The sequence below is a fragment of the Sander lucioperca genome, chromosome 6, assembly GCF_008315115.2.
Source record: "Sander lucioperca isolate FBNREF2018 chromosome 6, SLUC_FBN_1.2, whole genome shotgun sequence".
In the NCBI taxonomy this organism is placed as follows: Eukaryota; Metazoa; Chordata; class Actinopteri; order Perciformes; family Percidae; genus Sander; species Sander lucioperca.
Window position 1 is genome coordinate 7973014 of NC_050178.1, and position 25230 is coordinate 7998243.

A 25230-nucleotide genomic window follows, 5' to 3' on the forward strand; every position below is an offset into this window, starting at 1 on the left:
TTGAAGCCAATAAAATTGGCACTTCCTCCCAGTTCCAGTTGGGTGGAGCTGAAAAGCAGTGACACATTTCTTGTTTTTTTATGTTTTACTTTGTCCAGACATGGTTATGTTTCGCTGTGTCAGAACATTAACCTTATATTCGACTTTGGCATCTAAAGTCAGCAATTTAGCTTAAGATTTACAATGTAGCTCAGTCTACATATTGTCCTTCACTGTGCAGTGAGTAAGAAAGTCTCAGATCATCATTTATCACTTCATTTCCTTAGGCACAATGTCATCTTAAAAACGTGTGCTCTCTATTGCAGTATGTTTGGATTTATTGAGCATAGATCTATTTTGTTGGATTTGCTCTTGGAGCTTTGTATTTTGTGTGATTTAGCAACCATAAATATGTTGTTTTGCTTGTCTGACCACATTGATATGTCCCTACTTTCCTAAGAGTCTGAATACATGTTAAACACTTTCACTGTTCCTGGTTTGTTATTTCGATCACATAGGTAAAATATTTAGACCTGATCCTGGAGCAAAGACATTTTTATTACAAATACAGAACCTGTACATTTTATATGTGCTGCACTGACCATGTTTATTCAATATTGATCCTTACGTTAGCATTTAAAGCACCGCTGTGCTAAAGTAAAGCCGAGAATGCGTGTAGATGTACGTCTTGTTTGTTGGCTGGGTGACTACATTGAGGAAGCCACTGTTGTACTTCAATTATGGTGGATTTAATTTACTATATTGATACATTACATTAGTCTACCTTGAGCTTGGAGTTTGGCCAGCTCCTCGCTCAGAGAGTCATAGCTCTCCTCCAGCTTCCTCCTCTTCAGCTCCACATTATGCATGTAGTCCGTCAGAGAGCGGATCTTTGCCTCGTGCTGAAAGTCAGAACACAGCGTCTCAAATGCAGAAAGTATACTGATTAGCATAGGACTTCGACCCAAGACAACACTCTACACCAGGGATAAAACATACTTTTTACTCACTGTGAAATGGATACGGTCTACATTGAATATTTATGATGTTTCAAAATTCATTAGGGAATTTAATTTAAATACCAATAGCAAAATTCACAGCATGATGGCTTCAATCAACCACAACAACACAAAAAATACAAAACATGCGATCCTTTGAAAGAGTTTGCACAATTAAAGCTTCTGATGTGTTGTTGCCACAAACAGTTGAGTCACGTTTCGAGCACACTGCTCTTCATCAGAGTAATTCATATCAAACAAAGGCCCACGTTAGTATTTGTGATGTTAATTAGTTTGATGAAGACGAGTGCGCTTGAAACGTCAATCACTCATTTGTGGTGATAATTCAAATTTTGCACTGGGAGGTTTCAGTGTAGATTGGCCTAATTTTTCCACATCAACACCAAAGGTTCCTGCTGGATTCACAGATGTACTAACTTTTTTCCGACACAGGATGTTTTCAGATGTTGCTAATTCCTCTATTAGTCCCTCACCTGTGAAATTAGGAGGTGACATGAGGACAGCTCTCTGCCCGTTTCCTCCATCTTGCGGTGACAATCCATCTGAAGGTTCTCCAAGTGGCGGCAGCGCTTCACCATCGACTTCACCTCTGACTTTATCTTACTGATGTAGAGCCGGGCCACTGTGAACTCCTCCTCGATCGCACCGGTGATCTCCATGGGCTGGAGACAAATGAGGTAGAGAGGAGGAGATACTGTTAAATGAGTGGTGGAGAAATTTGGTAAAGATTGAGTGGGGAAGATTTAAAGACAGCTGGGAAGTTAAAGAGGGAGGGAGGCAACTTAGAAACTCTTTCTGCCATTTTGTAGGCACATCCATTAGGTAAGAAGCATCATTTAGCAGATGCCGTGTTCAGATGCTCTGAAATGAACTGTGGAGGATAGACTATACATCCACATATCAAAATCTATCTAAATATTACAGCCAAGATATATCAGCGGATTTGCCTATTAGAGTACCTATCCTCAGGGTATACATATACTGACTATGTTGTATAATGTGTGGCCCTTCAGCTAGGTCACACACAGCCGCAAACACATGCTCATCAACATTCATGAATTCCCACAGATGTCAAACATGTCAGGTTGTATTAGAGAGAAGAATGTATAAAGGTAAGCACAAGACATTTTGAATTTTCCACTCTGTCTTGGGTTTTAATATTTCACTCAGTGCATGTGTGACAAAGCTTTACTAAGGCTCTTGGACAATCAGACACAAAATGTACACATGCATACTGTATATATTTGACATTGCTGTTGTAGAAGAAAATGAATTACCTAACAGTTTTAGTCTCATTTTATCCTGATATCCTCTTTCCTGTTGTTTTACCTGATCACCAACTTTTAGTGTCTGCTGATTTAATTAAATATGTCTGCCTTTGCTTTAGTTTAGTGTTAAAACAAAGCGTTTGATTGATCACTGTGAGTGAGACCTTTTGTTTAGAGCCTAGGTTGGCTCCAACAGAAACTCACACCTATACTAATCAAAGCACTTTTGATCAGTTCAAGCAGAAAGTATTGAGTCTGTGCAAATCTACTCAGACAGACTCTTGTGAGCATCTTTCTCCACTGCGCAGTGAATAAAACTCATCTGAACCAGCCACCGAACTGGACCTGAGAGAACTTTTTCATCCACACTACCCAGTGTGAACATTTGAATCCTTATCTGTTTTTGCTTGGCTTTTTTTCTCCTATATTTACAGGCTACATGTCTATATCCATATATCCATATGTTGTTATTTTCAGAATTAGTTAGGATATCCCATTGATTTTCTCCATAAGGATTTAGATTATCAGCCATAATGTCTAAACTGTCCGAGGTAGACTGACAACGAGCTACGTGGTTGTGAAACGAAAGTTTCTGCTCCTGTAGAAGCTAGAAGTCTGTATGAAATCAACCTTGTTTTAAGAAAAACATGTTTTATTCCGCGATCTTATGGAGAAAAACTACACTACCCACAATCCTAAGCGTAACAGCAACGTCTCTGATTGGTCCAACTCACTGTTACCATAGAAATGTTTACCATACCCGCGAAACTGCGAACGGCTAGAGCGAGCTTCTACCATAGAAGTCTATGATAAATTTCTGTACACGGTCTTGTACCTTTGCCTTTTTTGCCGTTTTCAAAATGTTTTTTTGAATTATTGAGTCACGGCCAAAAATACATTTTATGAGGTCACAGACCTTGAGCTTCGACTTTTAACCACCAAAATATAATCAGTTCATCCTTGACTGCAAGTAGGTGCCAAATATGAAAAAAGTCCCTCCAGGAGGTCCTAAAATATGGCATTCACAAGAATGGGACGGACGCATTGAAACACTGAGAAATATCAAAAATGTCACTGCATGCGCTTGTTATTAAATGTCTCATCATTTGTCAGAGACACTATCTTTTAAACATCTCAGGGAAGAGAATACAATGTCTCCAAGCCTGCATTTTGCGTCCCACTCACCAGCTTGATGTCCCTGTTTCCAACGATGGTGCTGAACTCACTCAGGTCCCTCATCAGGGCGTTGAGAATCTCAGCGATGCGTTTCCTTTGGTGGCTGCTCACTTCCTGGATACGGGACAGCTCCGCCTCTAAACCCATGAGGTGAGCCTGTGGGAGGAGAGGAGGGAATCGACAGAGTGAACACAGAGGAAGATGACAAAGGAGAGGAGTATAGGGGAGTGGGGAAAAAAAGATGACTGAAAAAAGAGAAGATTGAGAGGGCTACGATACAGCTACGAGACACTTAAACTCCTGACTTCATTCTCATCCAAGAACTGCGAGTACCAAAAACATAATGGCAGCTAAATTACAAATCAATAAACTACTAAGATAGGGGCTGATGGCATTGGGGTTGGATAAAAGGATCTGGGAGAGTGAATGATGGAGCTTACTTTATCCTTCTCCATTTTGTACAGCAGACAGCTTCTAAACAATGCTGTAGCCCAAATGGCTCGAACACAATGAAACAATTTGGGTTGAATCGATAATATGCAGGGCTGAAGAAATAAAGTAAATTCAGTCCTGCAAAACATAGCATCAATTTTTCAACATGATGAACATAAGCAACACATGAATGAGACAGAGAAACCCGTTGTTGTTGGTGGTCAGGGCCGTAGCCAGGATTTTAAAAGTACTGAGCTAAAATTCCCCCAACCCCCATTCCCCCAAGACATGCTTCACTAGCCATAATACAAACTATAAAAAAAAAAAAACATTTTATATAATTATAATTACTATAGATTCTTCACAGTGACAGGATCAAATTGTGGTGTAGAAATACTAAATCCCTGTTTAATTTTTTATTTAATAGTGGGGATTTTTGCCTAGAAATAGCCAGAAAATAAAAGATTGTCTTGTCAAAAAAATTTTAAATCAGCCTTCTACTGCTTAATTTGTTTGTATAATAGCAGAATGTAAAACTCCTCCTCCTCGAGTTGCCTAAACCCCCACATTTCCCAAAAAATAAAAAAATAAAAACATTTCTGGCATTTGTTTCCATAATGGTGGTGCTAAATACCTTGAAGGTGTTATTCTAGGGGGATCATCTATTTTTTCACAGAAATAATAGACTTATGCTCTTTTTTAATGGCACATTTTAGGTTATTGCCGCCATGGATCACCAGTCAAGTGAAAGCACCATTAACAACCTTCTGGAACATTTACATTTACTCCTTTATCAAACTCTCTATCTTCATCTCCTTCATTAACTTCAAGTACCCGTGATCATTTTCCAGGTCACTTCCCATGTCAAAACATTGACTTAGCATAAAAAGCAGTAAATAATTAACCAGTAGGCCTAAGTAAAATAATGGAGAAGAGAGGTCAATGAAAAATGCTTAGTTAGTTGAAGAAAGACTTACGAAGACATATCGAAGAGATGGTTTATTGAATGATGAATGGAGTAAATCATAATGATAGAAAGGGGCTTAAACGGACGGATGGATGGATTAAAGACGTGTTTAAAAGAGCAGATGAATGGCAGTGACAGGGAGCAGTGGCATGGCCTCCTGCAGAAGAAGACAGCTGAGAAGAGACGGTGGGCTGAAGACAGTGATGAATGTACTCCATTGGACCATTTTTCTAGGTCAATGCTGTTCCGTTTCTACTGTAGATATGGAAAATTTTAATAAAACCGCAACACTGCACATTAGCATAACAGCTGGGATGCCGAAAGTGGAGAATTAAAACTAAAGAGTCAGGGGGGATGGAGCTGGAAAAGGCCACGAGAGGCTGGAATAATGGGTTTCTTTTTTTTTAAATCACTTTATGTTTTTTTGTATTCAGTTTCACATCTTCTCAGACTGTTAGTCCCTGAGAGGGCGTCGTGTCAGGTGAGAGGTCAGGGCAGAACAGACTGAAACGTCCACAGAGAAGGCGTACTAAGTGAGATGACTGGGGAAAGAAAGAGGTTCCAGCTGGCTTTAGCAGACTAAACTGTGCAGTGAGTAGTTACATTGTCAGCTCCTTTCATCAATTTCTGGACAGATTCTGAGAGAGACAGCGAGGGAGGAGAGGACAACGTGGCAGGTTGTAAAACGGTGCATGAAATATTGAAGAGGTTTTAGGAAGGTGAATAATGGTCCACTCTGTCCACTGAGCCAGTCACAATAACTTCATTAATGACTGAGCAGCTCTTCCAAGGGTCTTTCTTTTACTGTTGTCTCTCAAACCTTCATCAAAACATACTGTAAGTAGAGCTGTACTATTTAAAAAATGTGTTTCTCTGATGAACTAATCCCACATTTTACAGCCCCCGAAAACTCTGCTTTTCTCAATAACACTTAATATTCATAATTAAGTAAGCAACAATTAAAGTTTAAAAAACTTCAACAGCAAAAAATACACTTTCTTAAATGAGACAGAACTCGCCCACAAACCAGTAAGAAGAGCACACAGGAAAAAATACAGAAATCTCTAAAGCGAAATAACAAAAACTGTTCAAACTTTGGTAAATATAATGTCCATGTAGGACCTCAACACTCATACTAAAAAGCTGTAATAGGAAAAGGTTTTCAGGGCATTCAAGTTCTCATTACTTAAGAAATAAAACATCTTCAGACCACTAATTGAAAATGCAATTTTTAAGACTTTTCAAAGCCTTAAAGCCGATATGAATATATGTCTGGTGCTATACACAGTGAATGAAAGGATTGTCTTAATAATAGTAGAATACCATTTATAATTACATTTTACAGGTTTTTGCAGATAAACTATGCGAGATTTAATTAACTGCAATGTATTATTTGTCAACATTGAATGTTGTAAATTTATGAGATTACTTTGCAGTTTTTAATAGTTTATTTGTAGTCATAGTGCATAACAACCAACCACATCTCAGGAAATTATTAATTTATAACTTTGGTTGCTGACTTATGTCAAGTTGTTCATTAATGTCTGGAGTGATTAATAAAATAAAAAATACCCCCCTTCTAATACTTCTTACATGTATCTGTTCATGGCTGCTGGCTGCACAATTTATCAGAATTCTCTCTTATCTTTCCTTTCACACTGCTCTCTAATTGTACTCTCTAATTGCATTTTAACCAGTAGCTCTACATATTCTTGAAAGACAGGGACTTAAACGGATAGATTATTTTATACATAACTGCTCCATTTATCTCTTTTTTCTAAAAGTGCTTTCTTACTATATAGCACAGTACATGTCCATGCCTTTATCAGCTAATCCTTCTCTGTCGCTGCCTACCTTTTCTTTTTCTCTTCATCATACTTTCTCTTTTTCTTGTTCGATCATTTTCAGCGGCAATGTTTTTTTCACCTATAACTGCATGAAACTGAGCCTCCAGAAATCAAAAACCCACCATTTTTTTTGCAAGCTCTTCAGCCAGCAGCTTGTTCTGCACGCTCTTCTCCTCGACCTCCAGGCTCTTCTGGTCGTAGTTGACAGCGAGCTCCTCCAGGGCCTGGAGGACCTCCTTCACCTCGGCTTTAGCACATTCATTCTCTGTCTGCAGCCTGCCGAGCTCTGACTGCACCTTCTCGCTGTCACCCCTGGATGATGCTAGAAGCTGAGGGACACAGAGATTTAACTTAATATAAACTGTAAATACAGAAATACATGATTTAAAAAAGGAACCGCGAAATGTAACTTTATAGGAGCATTGTGTACAGCAGTATCTTCATTATTCACAATCCAGAGCTGCTGGGTTTTATTAAAACATAATTGTGGTGTTTATCTTGTTCTCTTGGTAATAATAGATAAGCATGCGCATAAACCCTGGTACACAATATGATGCAATTTAACAGATGAAACACTAAATATTTATCTTAGAATATCACTTTAAGCTGTAAGAACTTTCATTATTTTGCCAGCATGGTGTTTGCTTGCATGTGCACTGCTGCAGCCCACTGTGGGTAATTTTACTGAATGGATATCATTAAATGTTGCTCTACTCAGGGTGTCTGCTTTTTTGCACTAAATCATACAGCTTCTGTTTGGCCAAATGGATGTAAAATAATGTTAATGTACACAAAGCTAAGGTTGGCTGGTTACCATCATGTCAGCTCAACCCACAGCAGGCCCATTTTGGGATATGAATGAACTAATTTTGCAAATGTGGAGTCTTTTACTTTGCAGTGTGCTACATGCCAAATGCTTGGTTCAGGCTGTTTAGCCCACTGGTTTAGCTACTGTTATGAATACATGCTGTAAATACAGTTTGTAACTGCATTTTAATGGAGCCTTTTAATTGCTGTTCTTCCCACAATAGTAGCATTTACAGGCAGTCAAACCTGTTAACTGTAGATTGGTGTGAGGAAAGGCTTTTAACAATTTTGTACTACATAAAAGGTCTCCAAATTCACAAAAATGAATTTGGAGACCTTGGCTCAAACACAGCATTTTAAATCACACATCAGATCAATAAAGGGCATTTGTTTGTTTGTTTATCAGCTACAATGTTAGCCATGCTGAAAAAAATAGGCAACAATGGACTTTCCCTTCTCGCACATCAATCTTTGTATTGACCCTTCCCGCCAATAATTTGTGTCTGAGCAGCCACTGAAATCTATTCTATTCTAAACTGCCGTTAACATGCAGGTACACTTACGCTTAAACAATAATGCTTTATGTTCTTTATGTGCTTTCTGGCACCTGAAAAAAAAAAATCTCATCCATCTCAAGGGCGAGATAATAAACCTCAAGCGGCTGAGTTCTATTCAAAGTGTGGTATTGATTGCTACATGCAGCCTACCATTACACATTTAAGCAAACTAATGAAAGGATGTAAAACCAAAGTGTTTTACCTCCTCCTGGTTGAGCATCTGCTCTTTGAGTTTCTCCACCATCTGGCTCTGGTGGTTTATCTCATCATCCTTCAGTGGCAAAGAGACATGTGGAGTAGAAACAGTGCATTTAATGTTATGTATTACATACACTGGTACAGTACAGATACTTTGTACACAGGATTCTTGTGTACTTTGGGTTCCATGTCCAACCACAATTATAAGTTTTCAGCTTGCACTTAACAATATAAATGACAGATATATATATATATATATATATATATATATATATATATATATATATCTCATATGTTAACTGATCATGCATACCATAGTAGAAAAAGCAAGCTCTCTTAATGTTAAACTCAACCACCTTCAACCAGAAACACTGCATGTGTTTGTCGCATATACAGTATGTCCTGTGTATAAACTTAACATGTAACATAATATGCCTCATTTCCACTGCATGGTTCAGCTCCACTCGACTAACTTTTGGTGGTACCAGATATTTTTCTCTATTTTGTTTTCCACTGCAGATAGTACCCCCTTAGTGTAGGCACTCAATGGATCCTTTTATCGGTACAACGTTGTATTGAGGGTTGTCATTTTTTTAAATCTGCGTTTGAGTGAAAAACAAATTGCGGTTGCTATTGACGGTAGCTTGGCTATTTAAATGGTAGGTTTGTGCAGGATGACCTGTGTCATGCTAGTGACGGGTTTCTCTGTACAATCAGTCAACTGCAGTGTTGTAACTCCACCTTCCAGTATCGGCTCAGCTTGTTTGGAACCCCGACTGTAGTGGTACCAAAAAAGTACCAGCTACTTCCCACAACTTGTGCTAATGAAAAACCAAAAAAAGAGCCAGCGAGTTGAGTTGAGTAGAGCCGTGCCGTACCATGCAGTGGAAATGCGGCAATAAAATTTCCTGCATCATGTCTACAGTTAGTGTACCACATAAGTAGAGAAAAAAATATTATGAATTCATTCCCATGGATTGCCCTACTGTATGTGCAACACACCTGGATATTCCTGCATGTGTGAAAATGTCAAAAGTCTTGTACTGTATATTACTGGAAACAAAACATAAACACAAACTGTGCCACTGCATTGACACACAACTCGTTCTGCATATATATGGAATAGGTATTAATAAAAGCAATAAGATTACACACTATAGCACCGTGGAGAAGAGCATACATGAGCACATATGATGTGTTAAATAAATTAAAGCTGTAATGCCTCTCAATGTAGAACATTACCATTTCCCCAATGACAGCTATTCCTAAGAGTTGCTACATTAGTCACTACTATGTTGGATCCTGAACTCATTCATATGAATAATATATGCCTTTTGTGTTAATGTGTGAATACTGCATATCATTACAAAAATCGAATTCATTGTGTGTACACAGAACTACATTCATGCACACAAATGGTCCTGATGCGGCATTCATTCAACACCTTATCATCCAACTGTTTGTAAAGCTTGCGGATCTCCTCCTCATACTTCTGCCGTTCCTCCTCAGAGATGTGAACCACAATGGAGGAAGCAACTGAGCAAGGGCTGCAGGGGCTGCAGATGTCGAGAAGCGGCTCCTCAGATTCGGGAGGCCCCAGGGGGATGTCCTCTGATCCTGGGCTCAGATGCTCTAACGCAACAACATCCTCACCTAAAGATGTAAGACAAAATATTGTATTTTTTTTGTAAATGTGCTCTTATCACAGGCAAATCCTCTACTATGGATTAATGCAAAAAATTGTGTGGGAGCTAATCTTTAGCATATTTTCCTTTCCTTACTCCTGAAGACATTTAAATCTCGGGTTTAAGGTACTGTATGTCTGTGCCACAAATGAGCTTACTTTTCTACAGACGCAACAGCAGTACAAAATACCAGACCCTTATATCAGTTGTCTTGTGTCTGGCTTTGGCTCAGACTCTTCCAGTCGTTCACAAAGAAAAAGTAGTGGAGCTGCTGAATGCAAGAAAGTGAGAAAATTCAGCATGCTAATTGTTCACAACTGCAGGCACTTAATGCCATGGAAAACAAAGAAAAATACTTGGACTGACATCTATTTTGGATTTGAATGCATTATAATTGTAATGCTCTTCCTCAGGCAGCATCAAGAGGGCTTATGCTAACTGTTTTTTGTGTGACTCCAGTAATTCACAGCTCTGACTTGACTGGTATAATGTAGCTGGAAAAAAAATGATCAATTGGGAAATTTAGTGGTTTGCCCCTTTAGGGCAAGGTCAAAGTAATCCATAGTTAAGACAATAAACCAGCTGACAAATTTCACTGATAAGGTCTCCTTGTCTAGTTGAATCAATAAAAAACACCTGCCTAACCTTTAGATCAACCCTACGGGAAGCTATTCAAAGCCAGATTATCTCCTACTTGTCTAACGTCAAGAAACAGGAGGTATCTAAACTAGGGTTGTCAATCGATTAAAAAAATTAATCTAATTAATTACATACTCTGTAATTAATTAATCGAAATTAATCGCATACATAATTAACGGTGCCTGAACCGATACTTTTTAAGAAAGTAAAAAAAGAAAAGAAAAAAAAGGGTACTAAACAACAGTTGGTGACATTAAAGAACGGCTTGTTTATTGCTAAGGCCATATGGTCAAAATTAAATGATTTAATAATAATGTATAACAATAACTTATTTCACTAGTAAATTGCTGTTGAACGACAAAAACAACCACCAGGTGGGAAAAGGACATTTACAATAACTTCAAATGCACCACGAGACTGTAGTTTACCAGTTTCATTGAACGCACCGTCTGTGTTGTTTTTCCAATGGCTAAAACACAGTCAAACTTTACACCGTTTAGCGTTAGCTGTCAGCATTTTAACCGTTTTTAGGCCAGCTACTAGCTAGCGGTAGGCTAACGTTAGCTGCTGTCGAGTATAGTGTTAACTAGCGTCACGTGCAGCGGTGTTTGTGTTGCCGTCTGTTTCAGAGCATCAGAGAGAAGAGCGCAGACATATCAGTGGCACCAGATTTCGGTAGCCAGGGTTGGCAGGAAGAAGATTTTTACAAGTAAATGTTCCAATTAATGATCCAGGCAGCACATTCTCGTCTCCCTCCTTCATTTTACAGTCCAATGGTGGCTAGAATGGCTGGAATGGATTAATCTGCGTTATTTTTTTTAACGCGTTATTTTTTCTCAGATTTTTTGACAGCCCTAATCTAAACTCAAAGAGCTGTCACAGGCTATCCTTAGGCTCAGTGAACAGTATGCTCTGTCAACTAACCCTGATATGTAGAAGGAAAGGCTAGTCTTCAAACTGAAGACAATCTACTATCGACATTAAAGGAAGAATGATTGCTATTGAAAACTCAACAGACGTTTTATGAACATAGAGAGAAAGTTAGCAAGCTTTTAGCATCTCAAGCTTGACAATCCACCTCTTTCCCAATGATATGTCAGATAATCCAAATTAAATCCCCCCCCTGAAAGCATTTAAACCAACCACAAAAACATTTATGATTGTTTTTTCTACATTTTACTCCTCCTTCACCAATCCCTGATTGACTCCTTCTTAATTAACAGAATAACTATCAGTTGGGGACCAACTCAATCACAGCTATGCAGAGCGGGAAATCCCCAGGTCCTTATGGATTTCCCGTTGAAATTGTTAAGACGTTTTCCACATTACTATCACCTCTACTTCTAGCCATGTTTACTGAATCCTTTGACCATGGCTCTCTTCCCACAACACTAACCAAGCCTCAATGTCCCTGTTAGCCAAAGAAGATAAAGATCCAACCAACCCACTGTGAATCTTACATACCTATGTCGCTTCTAAATGTAGATTTCAAAATCCTAGCCAAGGCTCTTGCTCTTCAGCTGGAGACAGTCCTGCCTTCAATTAATTTTCTCAGCTGATCAAACTGGTTTTATTCAGGGGCGTAACTCTTTTCATAATCTGCAATGGCTATTTAATATCATTTATACACCCTCCCCACCTGAAGCTTAAGAAATAATTGTCTCTTTTAATGCTGAGAAAGCATTTGACCAGGTTGACTGGAAATACCTCTTTGTCACTATGCAAAGATTTCGCCTTTCACCTGAATTTGTGTCCTGGGTGAAGATGCTGTACTCATCACCTGCAGCCTCCATCTGCTCCAACAATGTTCACTCTCCTTATTTTCAGCTCCAACGGGGTACGAGACGCTGCCCACTCTCCCCTCTTTTATTTGTGATAGCTATTGAGCTGCTAGCCATATACTTAAGACATTCCCCATACCCTGAAACCGTAATTATTCAATAAGGTTGAATTATATGCAAATGATTTACTTTGTTACGTTTCCAATCCTATTTCTTCTGTTCTGCATATTCTTACTATTCAGCAGAATGTTGGTGAATTTTCAGCTAACCCTCCAACTCCCTCAGTCAACAAAAGTCCATTAGTCGATGCAACATAATCCTGAAAACACATGATTGACTAATAGGAGATCTCCGCTCTAGAGTGTAGAGGGAGGAGATGGAGTGGAATTTATGGTATGAGACTGCTGCTGGAGGTCAACAGCGTTCATCTCAGAGAATTTGTGGCCTAAGGTTGGCAACAATATGGGGCGCTACAAGGAGGGAGGGTGGGGGCAACAATGTTGTCAAAATGATCCATTAGTAAATTAAAAATACTAAATTGTGAGAAAAAAACACAGGAAGACAGTGGAGGGAGGTGTGTGAGTGTGTGTGTGTGTGTGTGTGTGTGTGTGTGTGAAAATGTGTGTGTGCGTGCATGCATGCGTGCGTGTGTGAAGGAGAACAATTGAGAGGGATGAAGCAGTAAAAAGAATAATTTTCACTGATAGGTGTTCATTTCAGGTCAAGCACAGAGGGAAGGATCTCTAAGAAAAACATTGGGATCCATTCAAATGATAGGATTCATTACACGGCTTGAATGCCAATCGATCACTACAATTGAGTGCACTGACATTTGAATTGACCTACAGCCCAGCAGAAGAGGATGCCTAGAAGTGTGTGTGTGTGTGTGTGTGTGTGTGTGTGTGTGTGTGTGTGTGTGTGTGTGTGTGTGTGTGTGTGTGCGCGCGTGTAACTAAGAGTTACATGCACACACAGAGTGAAGTGAGTGAAGGTGTGTGGGTTTAGCGCTTTAGTGTTTGTGTTTTTGCATGTGCACTGACACAGGTGTGTGTTTGTGTGTGCTGACATGGAAGAAGACAGGCATAAGTTACGACTTCTCTGTAGAAGTGATTAGCCCTTGTCGCAGAGGGGAATACTAATACATAAAGATTCATAAAACATAAAGCTAATAGAGGGCCTTCAGCACAATGAGAGGGGAATGCAATTATACAAAGTGTAAAAGTCTTAATAATATGCAATAGAAGTAGCCAGAAAAGGGATTTTTAAGTGTTTTGGGCACAAGTCCAGCTAGTCTGTTTGGCTGCTCTCCTCCCGTTTCTCCACTGGCATGTATTCAGATGATATCAAATGAGGTTAAATCTGCACTTACGTGGACTGAAAAATAATGTCTGCAGGCTAGCAGGCTGGTAACATTTTCATTCCTGTTAGTAAGTGCTCTTCCATGCATGAAAAGGGAATGGAACAAGGAGATGTACTGTAGAGATTTTCTACAGTAGGCAACAATGTAGAGGCTCTATTCTCTCCAGCACAATATGCTTCTTACCTGCAAATACCACAATTCTAATCTTTTACTATATAGTAGGAAGCTGATCTTTTTCACCAAACATTTAAAGACAATGACTTACAGTCCTGGTTAACAATAATTTTCTTAAAACTGGGATGAAATTTCATTTTTTTTGTATAATTTATTACAGTATTTTAAAGCTACAGTGTGCAACTAACATTCGTAACATTAAAGCCATTGCCAAATGAGTTGCTACAAAGCTAATTAAGCCTATGAGCTCCACAAAACTCTCTCTGTATTTCTCAGTATTGCTATGTTTACAAAATGGTGTAGTTTGGCAACATTCAGGTGCAGAAGCTGGAGTGATGCATTTTATTTTACTGCTGAGAAAAGACAACAGCAGCATTCAGCTTTGGAGACGAAGATTACATAAAAATTACAAGATAATGACCTCTTCTGAAAAGTCCATCATGCTTTTTTTAATCCTCCATGTCGGGGTGGGGGTGGTGCATGATCACTGAAGGCTTGTGTCATGTGGATGCGCCAACAGTGTTGTTGTCATTACTTAGAATTCCTCATGGGGGCGACAGAAACTACCCACTATAGCTTTAACAAGACTAATGCCCCGTTTACACGAAGGGAAGACGCAGATATTTTCCTGCGGTTTGGCCTCTCATTTACACGAAAACCCCGTTTTTATCACAGAAACCGATTATTTCTAAAAACTCCAGCCAAAGTGGAGATCTTGGAAAACTGTGTTTGCACGTTTGCATGTAAACTGAGACAAACGGAGGTTTAGGCAGCCGAGAGAGAGAAAGAGGAAGTGATTTGTTGCTGTTGTTGCTATTTTCGGGATTCTGATTGGCTAACGTGGGCTTGAACTTCTCGTTACACTGCCACCTACAGGTGTGGCATGCTCTTGACGGCATTGACGGCATATATATACGGGTACATGTAAACAAACATTTTTCTGAAAACGTTGAGGTTCTAAATGTCCGTTTATGAAAATAGCCGGCCACGTGTAAACGTAGTCTAAGAGTCTACAGCCACGCTTGCAGCTCTGTGAGGCTGTACTTAAGCCCAGCTGTGCTTTGAGCTAAAAGCTAACATCATCATGTTAACATGTTAAGGTAACATGCTGATGCTTGCTTGGTATAATGTTTAGCACGTTCACCCTTCTTAGTTTCCTTCTGTAAGCATGCTTATATTTGCTAATTAGCAATAAGCACAAACTACAGCTGAGGATGACAGGAATAATTTACACTATTTTTAGTATTGCAGGTATTCGGTCACAAACGAAAGTACTGGACAAAAATAAAAAGTTCACCTGATGGTGCTATATGAAATCAGGTATTCATCCTGAGGGGATTATGAATGTGTGTACCAAATGTCATGCCAACCCACCCACACAATTCACTCAAAATCTTAAATGTCAACCTGAAGGTTGTGCTAGACGAAAAGTCAGAGGATCACCTAATTCATTAGGATTCATCCTCTGGGAACCATGAATGTACAAAATGTCATGGCTAATAGTGGTTGAGATATTTCAGTCTGGACCAAAGTGGTGGGCCGACAAACCAGCTGGTGTGGCTAAAAATATAAACTTCTTATTACTGATAATGTCAATATGCCTGGGCAACAATTTGCACAGTTCTTCCCTGGAAGAAGACTTAGATATTCAATGTTTTTGTCAGCTGCCAGCGTGATATCAGTGTGAGTAGTACCATTCCTCCAGCGGTTCAGCTCAGCCTCCAGTCTTTGAACAGTCTCCTTCAATGACCTGTTCTTCTCCTTTTCCTTTTCGTACTTCTTCTTCCACTGCTCTGCTGTGAGCTCCAGGTTCACTGATACAGTATTTCTTATGGTCTTGGCTCTAATTGAAGGGATGCAGGGACAAACAGAGAAAGAGCAGAAGAAGAAAAGAAGAGAATGAAACAGTGTGAGGGTAGAAGGGTGAGAGGAAAAGAGGGAAAAAAGAAAGTGTGAGAGAACAGCAGAGAACAGAAGAACTGTCAACAAGGGTATTTCAGCCCTGGCTGCTCAATGGAAATGGATTGCATCTCATTAATTGGTATGCAAATTGGCTTTCTGCCAACTGTGTTTTATGGTGCATGCAGAGAGAGGGAGGCAAGAATTCAAAATGTAAAAACCCTTCAGACCTCTTAAAACATAGTCAACGCTAAATATAGCAATCATACATTTCATAAGAGGATAGAGTACTGTATGTGACTATTAATTATTGCTCAATCATGATGCAAATGAGTGGCGTCACAGAGTTGAAACATTCATGATACTGCCACAGCACTCAGCTACGACTGTAAATTTCCCATCAGTGGCTATCACTTAATTTCACACTTCAGTAAGAAAACACTGTTGTTATTCATTTATTCCCTGATATTAGGGCAACAAACAGCCCTATCTAAAGTTGTCTCATTTAATAAACACTTTATTTGGGTAGTGAAATGCTGAATCAAACATCAGGTGACAATAAAGTTGTTGGATAATTTATGCCTTGCATCTATGCACCATGTACCCAAATTCACAGTCTGACCATAGACCTGCACATTTCACACAAACCTTTCTTTTTCTGAAACAATATAGTCCCTTGATATGTTGATAACACTGAAATATCCAAATAAAGTGTGACAAATATTTGTTTAATATCATTTCATACTATTTTTGATGGCATATTGATTTTAAGAAAGACATTAATCATGGTGTTAAACAGCTATTCTGGCTGACAGATGGAGATAAGAGACCACATCTTCTGTTCAGTAAAATTCAAATATCTGCTTTGGATTTTGTCACTCCCTTAGCTCGGTCATGCATTATTTATTTCAACCAAATATCTTGTGTCCGTCACTATTCAAGGAATTTATTGGTAGAGGAAAAAGGCTGGAGATGCATAAGGAGACTTGTTCAGGATTTTTTTTTATCTGTGAATTTCTTTAGTTCACACGAGCAATAGGAGTGAAAAGCTGGCAAGCAAACCAAATATCTGCTTCTCTGAGTGCAGCTTACCCTTAAAATAAAAAAAAAGCTGTTTAAGCAATCCCAGCACAATCGGAAACTACAAACAAACCCTGCCTCCAAAACGGGGTGCAGGTCGTCAAAAGCAAAGTTTGAGGCAGTAATATGTGAACAGCATATCTGAGTTGAACACATTTCAGCAGAAAAACATCCCAACAGCTGCAGCTGCAGCTGAGCGAGACAGAGGTGCACAGTGCAGCAGCCCATGGAAGCATGTTACCGTTGGCCAAACATCAAAGTGGATTTGGTCTCTGTATCATTGTAGCTGGAGGGAGAGCAACAGATGAACATGGTGGTGCGACAGTTCCCGCCCAGCGAGTCCTGTAAGATGCGAGTCATTTTGCTGTCACGGTATGGCACGTGAGATTTCTACAAAGATATAAAGAGAGGAAGGAAGAAAGACATAAAAAAAAGACAAATAAAAGAAGACTAAAAGACTGTTGAGGGCATTCTGAATTGCTGTACCACCATGCACATGCCTTTCATCTTTAAAACTAAAAAAGATGTGCTGTAAGCATTAGCACAGAACAAAGAAAGAAGAGGTTTCTCTCCGTCTGCTGCGTCATTCAAGGTATTACCTTTTACACCTCTGGAGCGCCGTCAAAAAGATTGTGTCCTTGCTCAATGCCGGTAGATAAATGAAAGATTTGTGAGGCATTTCCAGTCTGCGAGACTTTCCATTACATTCCCTAAGACTTCCAAGTTATATAATAAGAGATGGTGAATATTTTAATTACGATGATGGAGCTTGGAAGGACTATAGAGTGGGCAGAATGCATGGGTCGATTTGCTGGTTGAGTTTGGTAAAATACGGAAATAAGTTACCAGCTGTAGGCGTTGGATTATAGAAGAGGGGGACAGAAATCTAGCTAACATGTCACTGCAGCTTTCATCCAATCCAACTGCATGACTAGAATGTCTATATGGGAGGATTCTACAAAACCCCTTAAAGGTAGGGTTGGGGTAAAGGGACACTGGGCTGATTCATTTTACTATGCGATTTGGCTTTGAGTTGACTGTTGATGTAATTTGATACTAAACTAGCTGAACACATTAAAGACATTTAGGTTGTTCTAATCAAAAATGCTCAACTAATGCTTTGCTGCAGCCTAGACTCAATTTTGTTTTGCCAGCAAGTATTAGGTATATTTCAAAAACAAACAATTATTAAGACTTAGGCAGCTATGATACTCTAGAAGCTTGATTAATAAGAAAGACTGTGGAGAATTTCTCCACCGTACCGTTCCCTCGGCCAAGGCTGAGATGACGTTCCCCAGGGCCGACAGAGACTTGTTGATGTTCTTGGCCTCATCCAGCACTGATCCCTCTGCACCTGTCTTACTGACCTGACACAGATACACACATAGGAGGAATAAGTTATTAAAGTACATTATCAGCATAAAAATGTCAGTGGGGAAACAGAGTTTGTTTTCCTGTAGTGCTTTATTTAAAGTGGCTATTTGTAACTTTCAGTTTGTGTTGATTCTAGCGGCTGCTTTGGACAAAAGCAGTAGTGTTTTTACCACACCTGCTGTCGTATAGATCTTTTCTTTACGGTGCTGTATTACTGCGTTAGTGTTACCGGGAGGTCATATAGTCACGATGAATGTTTTGCTCTGACAGAAAATCATTCATTTACAATAAGAGAATACATTACAGATGCATCGTTGCATTTCAAGTGTTGCAGATGGTAACTTAGCCTGGATGTATCGTGAGCTAAACCAAGTATCGTTATCACTGTCACTGTGTCACGAGCCAAAGCATTAAGAGTTTGTTGTAGCAACCAACGTAATAATAACTTAGATTAATATAGCGCATTTCATGAAACCTAAAGATGCTTTACACGGTAGTACAGGGGAACAAGAGAAAAGAAGATATTAGGCCAACACAAACACGGACTAAAAGGAATAAAAACCGGGCGCTAAATGGAAGGACATGATTTATTGTAGGCTGTACAACCACATTGCACATTTTAAAGTTATTTTATGAATGAAATATATAATATTACATATTGCATACCTGAGGGCCAATTCGTGTAGGTTTTGAGTCATTTACAATCCCGAAATTCTCTCCATCTGTTAAAAGCTTGACCGAGATTGACTCGAGTTTCGCCCGTCGTCTGTCTTTCCCTTTTAGCTTTTAGTTTAAAAATTAAAAGTTTAATTTCCTTTTTTTCTGTGATGGCCCTGCCCCAATATCAGCCATAACTAAAATCAGAATACAATTAGGCCTATTTAAAGATATCTCTACCTTTTACCTGGCTGCATAGGCTTTTCCGGTGTTACAAAGAAATTTGTGACCTGTCAGAATGTGTTACTGTAGAGCTGTTCTGCTGAAAATCATTTTGTGACTTTGCGGGAAAAATCGAACCCGGGCAAAGGCATGAATAAAAACTATATAAAAATAGTGTTCTTTTAACTGTTAGTCAGTTAACTGTCACAGGTAATTTATGATCAAATTACAAAGTTTCAGTAACATTAATTAGTTACATATAGTAACTTTAACCTTTAGTTTTGTTTAATTCCTTACAAACCAAATGATCTGTAACTGTAAATTTATAAGAAAATTCATAACTATGTAATTTGGTACTAATCATAGGGAAAGTTCAGACAGTGTTCAGTTGTTAGACTTCCAAATGATCAGTAATAATGAATTGCCAGTTTAACCAAGAGAGTCTTTTAATCAGTGCACAGCAAGTCAGTTTAGCATGCAGAAATGTGAAACGTGTATACAGGCAAGCTTACAGCTACTGGAGCTGAAAAAATCTTTCACCCCCTTAACTAATGCCATGGCAATAAAGCGTAACTACTGCAGCAATCACGTGAAATAAAACCTGTGACATTTGTATAATTCAACATATCTGGTGAAGTAAAATCCTAGTGAAATTTCATATAAACTCAACACAACCAAGTAAACTCAAATAAATGTCTCAAGTTTTCTGTATTTTCTGGATAATCAGTACCAAAAATTACAGACCTGTAAAATAAGACATATATGCATTGTAGGAAGGTTTGAGAAGGTTTATGCCAGACATCCTTTAATAGGAAAGTCACACCATATTGTCTCATAATCGTCATGGGATGCAATTATTTACAGCGAGATAATGAGGAGCTTAATTATAGAGGAGAGCAAGTTGTCCTATCAAAGCCTTCTGTAGAACATGCATAAGAAGTTGTTGGAGCAGAACTGTTTCCTCCTTCGTTCCCCAGGCATAACCAAGACAACTTACAGATGCAGCATCAGCACTTATTAGCAACAAACCACTGCCATCAGCATCTATCCAGACTGTATGGCCATCTACTACTCTAAGCGCACATTATTCTATATTTTGCATCAATACTATTAACACCAGACTGCAGCCAGAAGCCAAGGGTCATGTTCAACCCCGTCTCTAATGTATTTTGTGTCTGCTTTTATAGATGCAGGTATCCTGGAGATAAATTGTTTTATAGGTGGTGCGATGATGCGAGCTGTCTCCATGAAACAAGGGGGCAATTAGTTGTGTGTGGCTCTCCTGAATTACAGCTTATCTGAACTGGCAATGGCCGACATTTCGGCTAATCTCTATAAACGGATATCAGCATATATTCAATTCAATTCAATTTTTTTATAGTATCAAATCATAACAATAGTTATCTCAAGAACTTTACAGATATATGTAATGATATATATAAATGCAGTTAAATATAAAAAAGCTAACAAAAAGCTATATCGTCGTCAAACAATAGCCGATGGGTTCCGAGATTGCATTACAGCCAATGCGTTCCGCCGCTTTTGCTCTCCACATGGAGACCTGCATGCAACCAAAGCCTGCTCAAACATGATTGGTCAATACTACTCTGACTACAAACAGATTGCATCCGATACCAAATTATTGTCTTGCCTAAAGATTCTGCATTCATATGCAGATATCTGTATGTCTCTGTATAGTGATTACCATCATCCGAACCGATTGGATTTCTCAAAATGAGCAAACACTAACCCTGATATTGCATCAGCGACAGACTAAACCAATCCCTCTAAGACAGATTCTTTATAATGTCGAATTTAATGAAAACTCAGTGCAGTGCCATAAAGTAAGTGCTTTAAAATGCTTTGAGGGTGAAGTTCAGAGCCTTAATGCATTGTTTATCTGCTTCTTTGATGTCTGAAAACACCTTTTGTGAGAAAACGCGTCTGGTACCAGTGTTACAAAATCCTGCTGACAATGAATGTTGAGAGTTTATAGGTCTACTTTTAATGTTTTCAGAGTAAATTCCCATTCGTCCTACCTTCTCACTCCCAGCTAGGTCGACCAGGTACAGCTTCCCACACAGCTTCTGCTCTGTCTCCACGTTTTCTTGTTTGATGTTTATCAGGAAGATGCTGTGGCTGCGGGAACTGTGCTCATTCATGTCTGAAGATAAAGTGAGGAGACAAGAGGAGAGGCTGTAATTCAGACTCCTTATATGAAACGTCTTTCAATTCATTATTTCCCATAGACGGAGTTGTTGAGCTAGATATTCATTTTACACCTCATCCTGAATTCCTCACCTTTGCACCTTGGAATTGTTATACCTTAACTGTGGGGGAAAAAATCTGACATGAAACGTCTGACAGAGTGAGTGTCAGGACATAACGAAGATCAACATCGTGACTCACTGGTGACAGCAACATGACGGTTGGCCTTCCCTTCATCTATCACATCCATCACTTCCTCAGGACTCGTGACAAAGCGCTCCGTGCAGCCCTTAGTGAAAGAAATACACGTGCAAACATTCATTTGTGCTGTGAAGAAATAAACCATCTATATATACAGCACGTGCACCAACAAACAGACTGTATGAACGCTCCCATTTGCACAATCATTTTAAATTGCACAATAGCCTTGCACAAATATGTTTATGTCTGCACAAATACAGACACAAAATCATACAAAGATGACAAAAGTTTGCCATTTGCTTTACTTCAAATCATTATCCTTAAACTTTCAAGCAAAAGTTCGTCATTTTGGCAAATGTGCATATTTGCTTTCGAGTTATGTTAGCTAGATGAGAAAATTGACACCCTTCAGCAGCCGGTTAGCTTAGCTTAGCACAAAGACTATAAACAAGGGGAAACAGCTAATCTGGCTCTATGAAACGGTAACAAAACCCACCAACCAGCATATTATCTTTGTCTGTTTAATCCGTACAAAAACCATAGTGTGAAAACTATGATTCATCACTTTATCGAGGCTTATCTCTGCTATGTTTTGGCTCTGAACAGCCAGCGGAGGAAGCTACTAGTCGCACCAAGAAATAGCTCAGCTCATAACCACCTGTTGTTATTTTTTACTTTGTTTTTGTGTGTGAATTAAACAAATAAGATATTACGTATAGGCTATAGTTAATATATATAGTTAAGATATAGTTAGTTAATTAATTACCTTAACAAGTGCAGGCTGACAAGTGCTGATAGGTGGATTTTGACAGAGCCAGGCTAGCTGTTTCGTGCTATTTCCAGTGTAAATATGGATATATTGGTGTCAATCAGCTCATCTAACTCAAAGTGAATAAGCATATTACCAAAAATATTGAACTATGGATTCTTTAAACATACACTCATATCACAAACTACATCTACATAAAAAAGGAGAGAAATCAAACAGAATCATGTCAAACTGCTGATGACTCACCTTCACATAAGGAACTCTGTGTTTGTCTTCATGCACTGACAGGTTGGTTTTTGTCACTAGGGTGTGAGGGAAAGAGATCATCACAAGAGTGTGTGTGTGTGTGTGTGTGTGTGTGTGTGTGTGTGTGTGTGTGTGTGTGTGTGTGCAAATGAGCATCTGCATGTGAATGTCATGTGTTTTTACTATTGGCAGAACTATAATCTGACCTACCTATGTTTCCATGTGAGTCAGACTTTGCTAATGCGGTGTGGGGGAAGAAAACGTGTCTTGTTATCAATGTTTTTAATGGCACTGAACTATTTTTGCCAAAGTCATTGAGAGGTCAAGCAAATGTGTCTCATGTGTAATGTCAGCAAACACAATAGGCTACAAATTTGGCCAAGTCATTTATTGGCACAAATTCCTACATTAGTCATTTCACATTTGAAAGTCCTATCTTGTCGATGATGATTACGTTTCACCGGATTGTAGAGGCTGTTTTGTTTTTTTCCTTGGCTACTGTGTCCGTGTTTGTGTGTTTTATCACCCTACAGCCAGCTTTTCTCTTTGCAGATACCTCCACAGGGTGTTGTTCCCTGTGCTGCCTCAATTGATCTCGCTTGTTGTCGACTCTTTTTTTGTTCATAGCTTTAAATGTTCCTCAGCTGCTGCAAACTCCCCTGCATACAAATGGGGGATTTCTCCACTGTCTATGGCTCGATTAAAGATGTAATCACGAGGATGCTCCCTACAGCTCATTGTCTGGGCCTCTCCATCCTTTTACACTGGTTATACCTCAGTGATAAGCCTATGAACTGCAATGTTGTGGCGCTTCTGTGTGTATAACGTGCAAAACCACAACATTTTATTGTCTGAAGCAGAAAAGTATAAAGAAAAGGGATCAACACATAATAATAAATATTGTGCTTTCCATAATAAAAACCTTAAGTTGCTAAACTCAGTATTGTTAATGCACTAAACCTACTTGGTGAGCTACTGCATGGCAATATTTTTTTCGGAACTCTTTTCATTACACAGTAAGAGGAAAATAGGATTTTAAAAAGTGAAATGCTCCCCCATCCCTAGAGGAAATTCCATCCTTGATTACAACTTTACAATTTATCCTCATGCACCTAGATGTGGTTATAAAAGTTTGAATGTCCAACTGTGAACTGAAAGAAAACTGTACAGTATTAACAAATGTTGTGTTTTCACAGTTTCAAAGTCGTGTGTTCAGTGCAATAACACACCATCCAGCAGGTCCCGTATTTTATCCATGTAGATCTCAAAGTAGGAGACCTGCAGAAAAACAAAAAACATGTGGCAGGTAATCTTTGGGGAAAAAAAGGGAGCGACAGAAATAGGAAGTGATACAGAGAAAGGATGTAAGGGATGTCCATTGTGCAAATGACGTTGCAGTAATCTGTCCTCCGATGGGTCTAGCAAAAAGGTATTATCCTTTATTAGAAGGCTGTTGTGTAAAAGGAAAAAAAGCACAACAAATGTAGGATTATTGAGGTTTATATATCATGATTTATTGGTGCTTGGCTGCTTCCACCCAGCCCATCCATGTGAGGATTACATCAGAAGCCCCAGCTGAATTCCCTCTGTGTCATAGAGTAAAATTGAGCACATCCCTGTGTGACAACTGCACAAATGCCACACATGAACAGACATATATGGAAAATCACACCAACCTTTATGTGGAATTCTAGGTTCTCATCCATGGCAAATATATGTTCGAAAATGTCCTCTGCGATCCGGGGGATGATTCCCATTCCCTGGGGATCATGAAGGTTCCCCTATGAGAAGAAAGAGACGAGATAAGAACATGTGAGTGAAGAGCAGGATAAATGCAGGCCCTGGGATGTATTAAGTGGAGAGAATAGTAAAAGAAAGGAGAGCAGAGAGGCGTTTGACTTGAAAAGGAACAGGGTTGTTTACCAGAGGGAGTTGTAAACGAGGTTAGTTCCCACAGAAGGCTGGTAAAGAGATATAGTGAGTGATGGCAGTGATGGAGGGAGATGTACTGTTAGAGGAGAGCAGAGCAGAGGAGGATACACTCTATGTCATGCATGTGTGTGCGCCACAGCAAGAGGGCTACCTTTTGAATTATTTAGTGATGCTTTACCTCCATGGTGTGTGTTTTTCCAGAGGAAGTCTGCCCATAAGCGAAGATAGTCCCATTGTATCCACCCAGTACATCTATAATGAGAAAAGAAGTCACAAAAAGCATTTTAAAGAAATAAGAAAACAATGTGAAGAATGGCAGTAAGAGTGCCAAACAAACAAAAAAATCCAACAGAATGACACAATGTCAACCAGCCAGGCAATAGGCAATTTGTGGAGGGATGCGGTGGGGGTGGGGGGCATCCCACTTGTTAGCAAAATGAGTAAAATGCCATCCCCCTCCATCGCCCCACCCCAAGGTCTCTAATAGGCGGACCGTGGCCCCTGTCTTATCCAGACACGGAGCATTTCTATTTTAACTGGCACAGCATTTCCAGCCTTTATGCCACTGGTTTAGCAGCCCAGGAAACTCCTGTATGTTTTGTAAATCATCTCACATGATGCTACTCAGCCAATCAAATCTGTGCATAGAGCTTTTAGTCTACAATGGACTGACTCTTACATGTTGATTCTTCCTACAGGTAGTTCAAAACCAGTATGTCTCATATCAGTAGGCAAAGGTCTGTCAAAGATCAG

The 25230-nt window shown here is 39.3% G+C and overlaps 1 protein-coding gene across 4 annotated transcripts in view; it reads right to left on the reverse strand.

The window, feature by feature from the left end:
- kif5ab (kinesin family member 5A, b) overlaps positions 1–25230 on the reverse strand; it is a 62476-nt gene that overhangs the window by 15346 nt on the left and 21900 nt on the right. For all 4 annotated transcript variants that reach the window (XM_036002661.1, XM_031301716.2, XM_031301715.2 and 1 more), the window contains exons 3-17: positions 24656–24729; positions 24222–24326; positions 23775–23823; positions 22546–22601; positions 21531–21618; positions 21161–21285; positions 18131–18235; positions 17110–17258; positions 15584–15732; positions 9695–9903; positions 8255–8323; positions 6811–7017; positions 3452–3598; positions 1472–1660; positions 764–881 (exon numbers count right to left, since the gene is read on the reverse strand). In XM_036002661.1, coding sequence (XP_035858554.1) covers positions 764–881; positions 1472–1660; positions 3452–3598; positions 6811–7017; positions 8255–8323; positions 9695–9903; positions 15584–15732; positions 17110–17258; positions 18131–18235; positions 21161–21285; positions 21531–21618; positions 22546–22601; positions 23775–23823; positions 24222–24326; positions 24656–24729 — 1839 coding nt within the window. The remainder of the gene's footprint in view (positions 1–763; positions 882–1471; positions 1661–3451; positions 3599–6810; positions 7018–8254; positions 8324–9694; positions 9904–15583; positions 15733–17109; positions 17259–18130; positions 18236–21160; positions 21286–21530; positions 21619–22545; positions 22602–23774; positions 23824–24221; positions 24327–24655; positions 24730–25230) is intronic.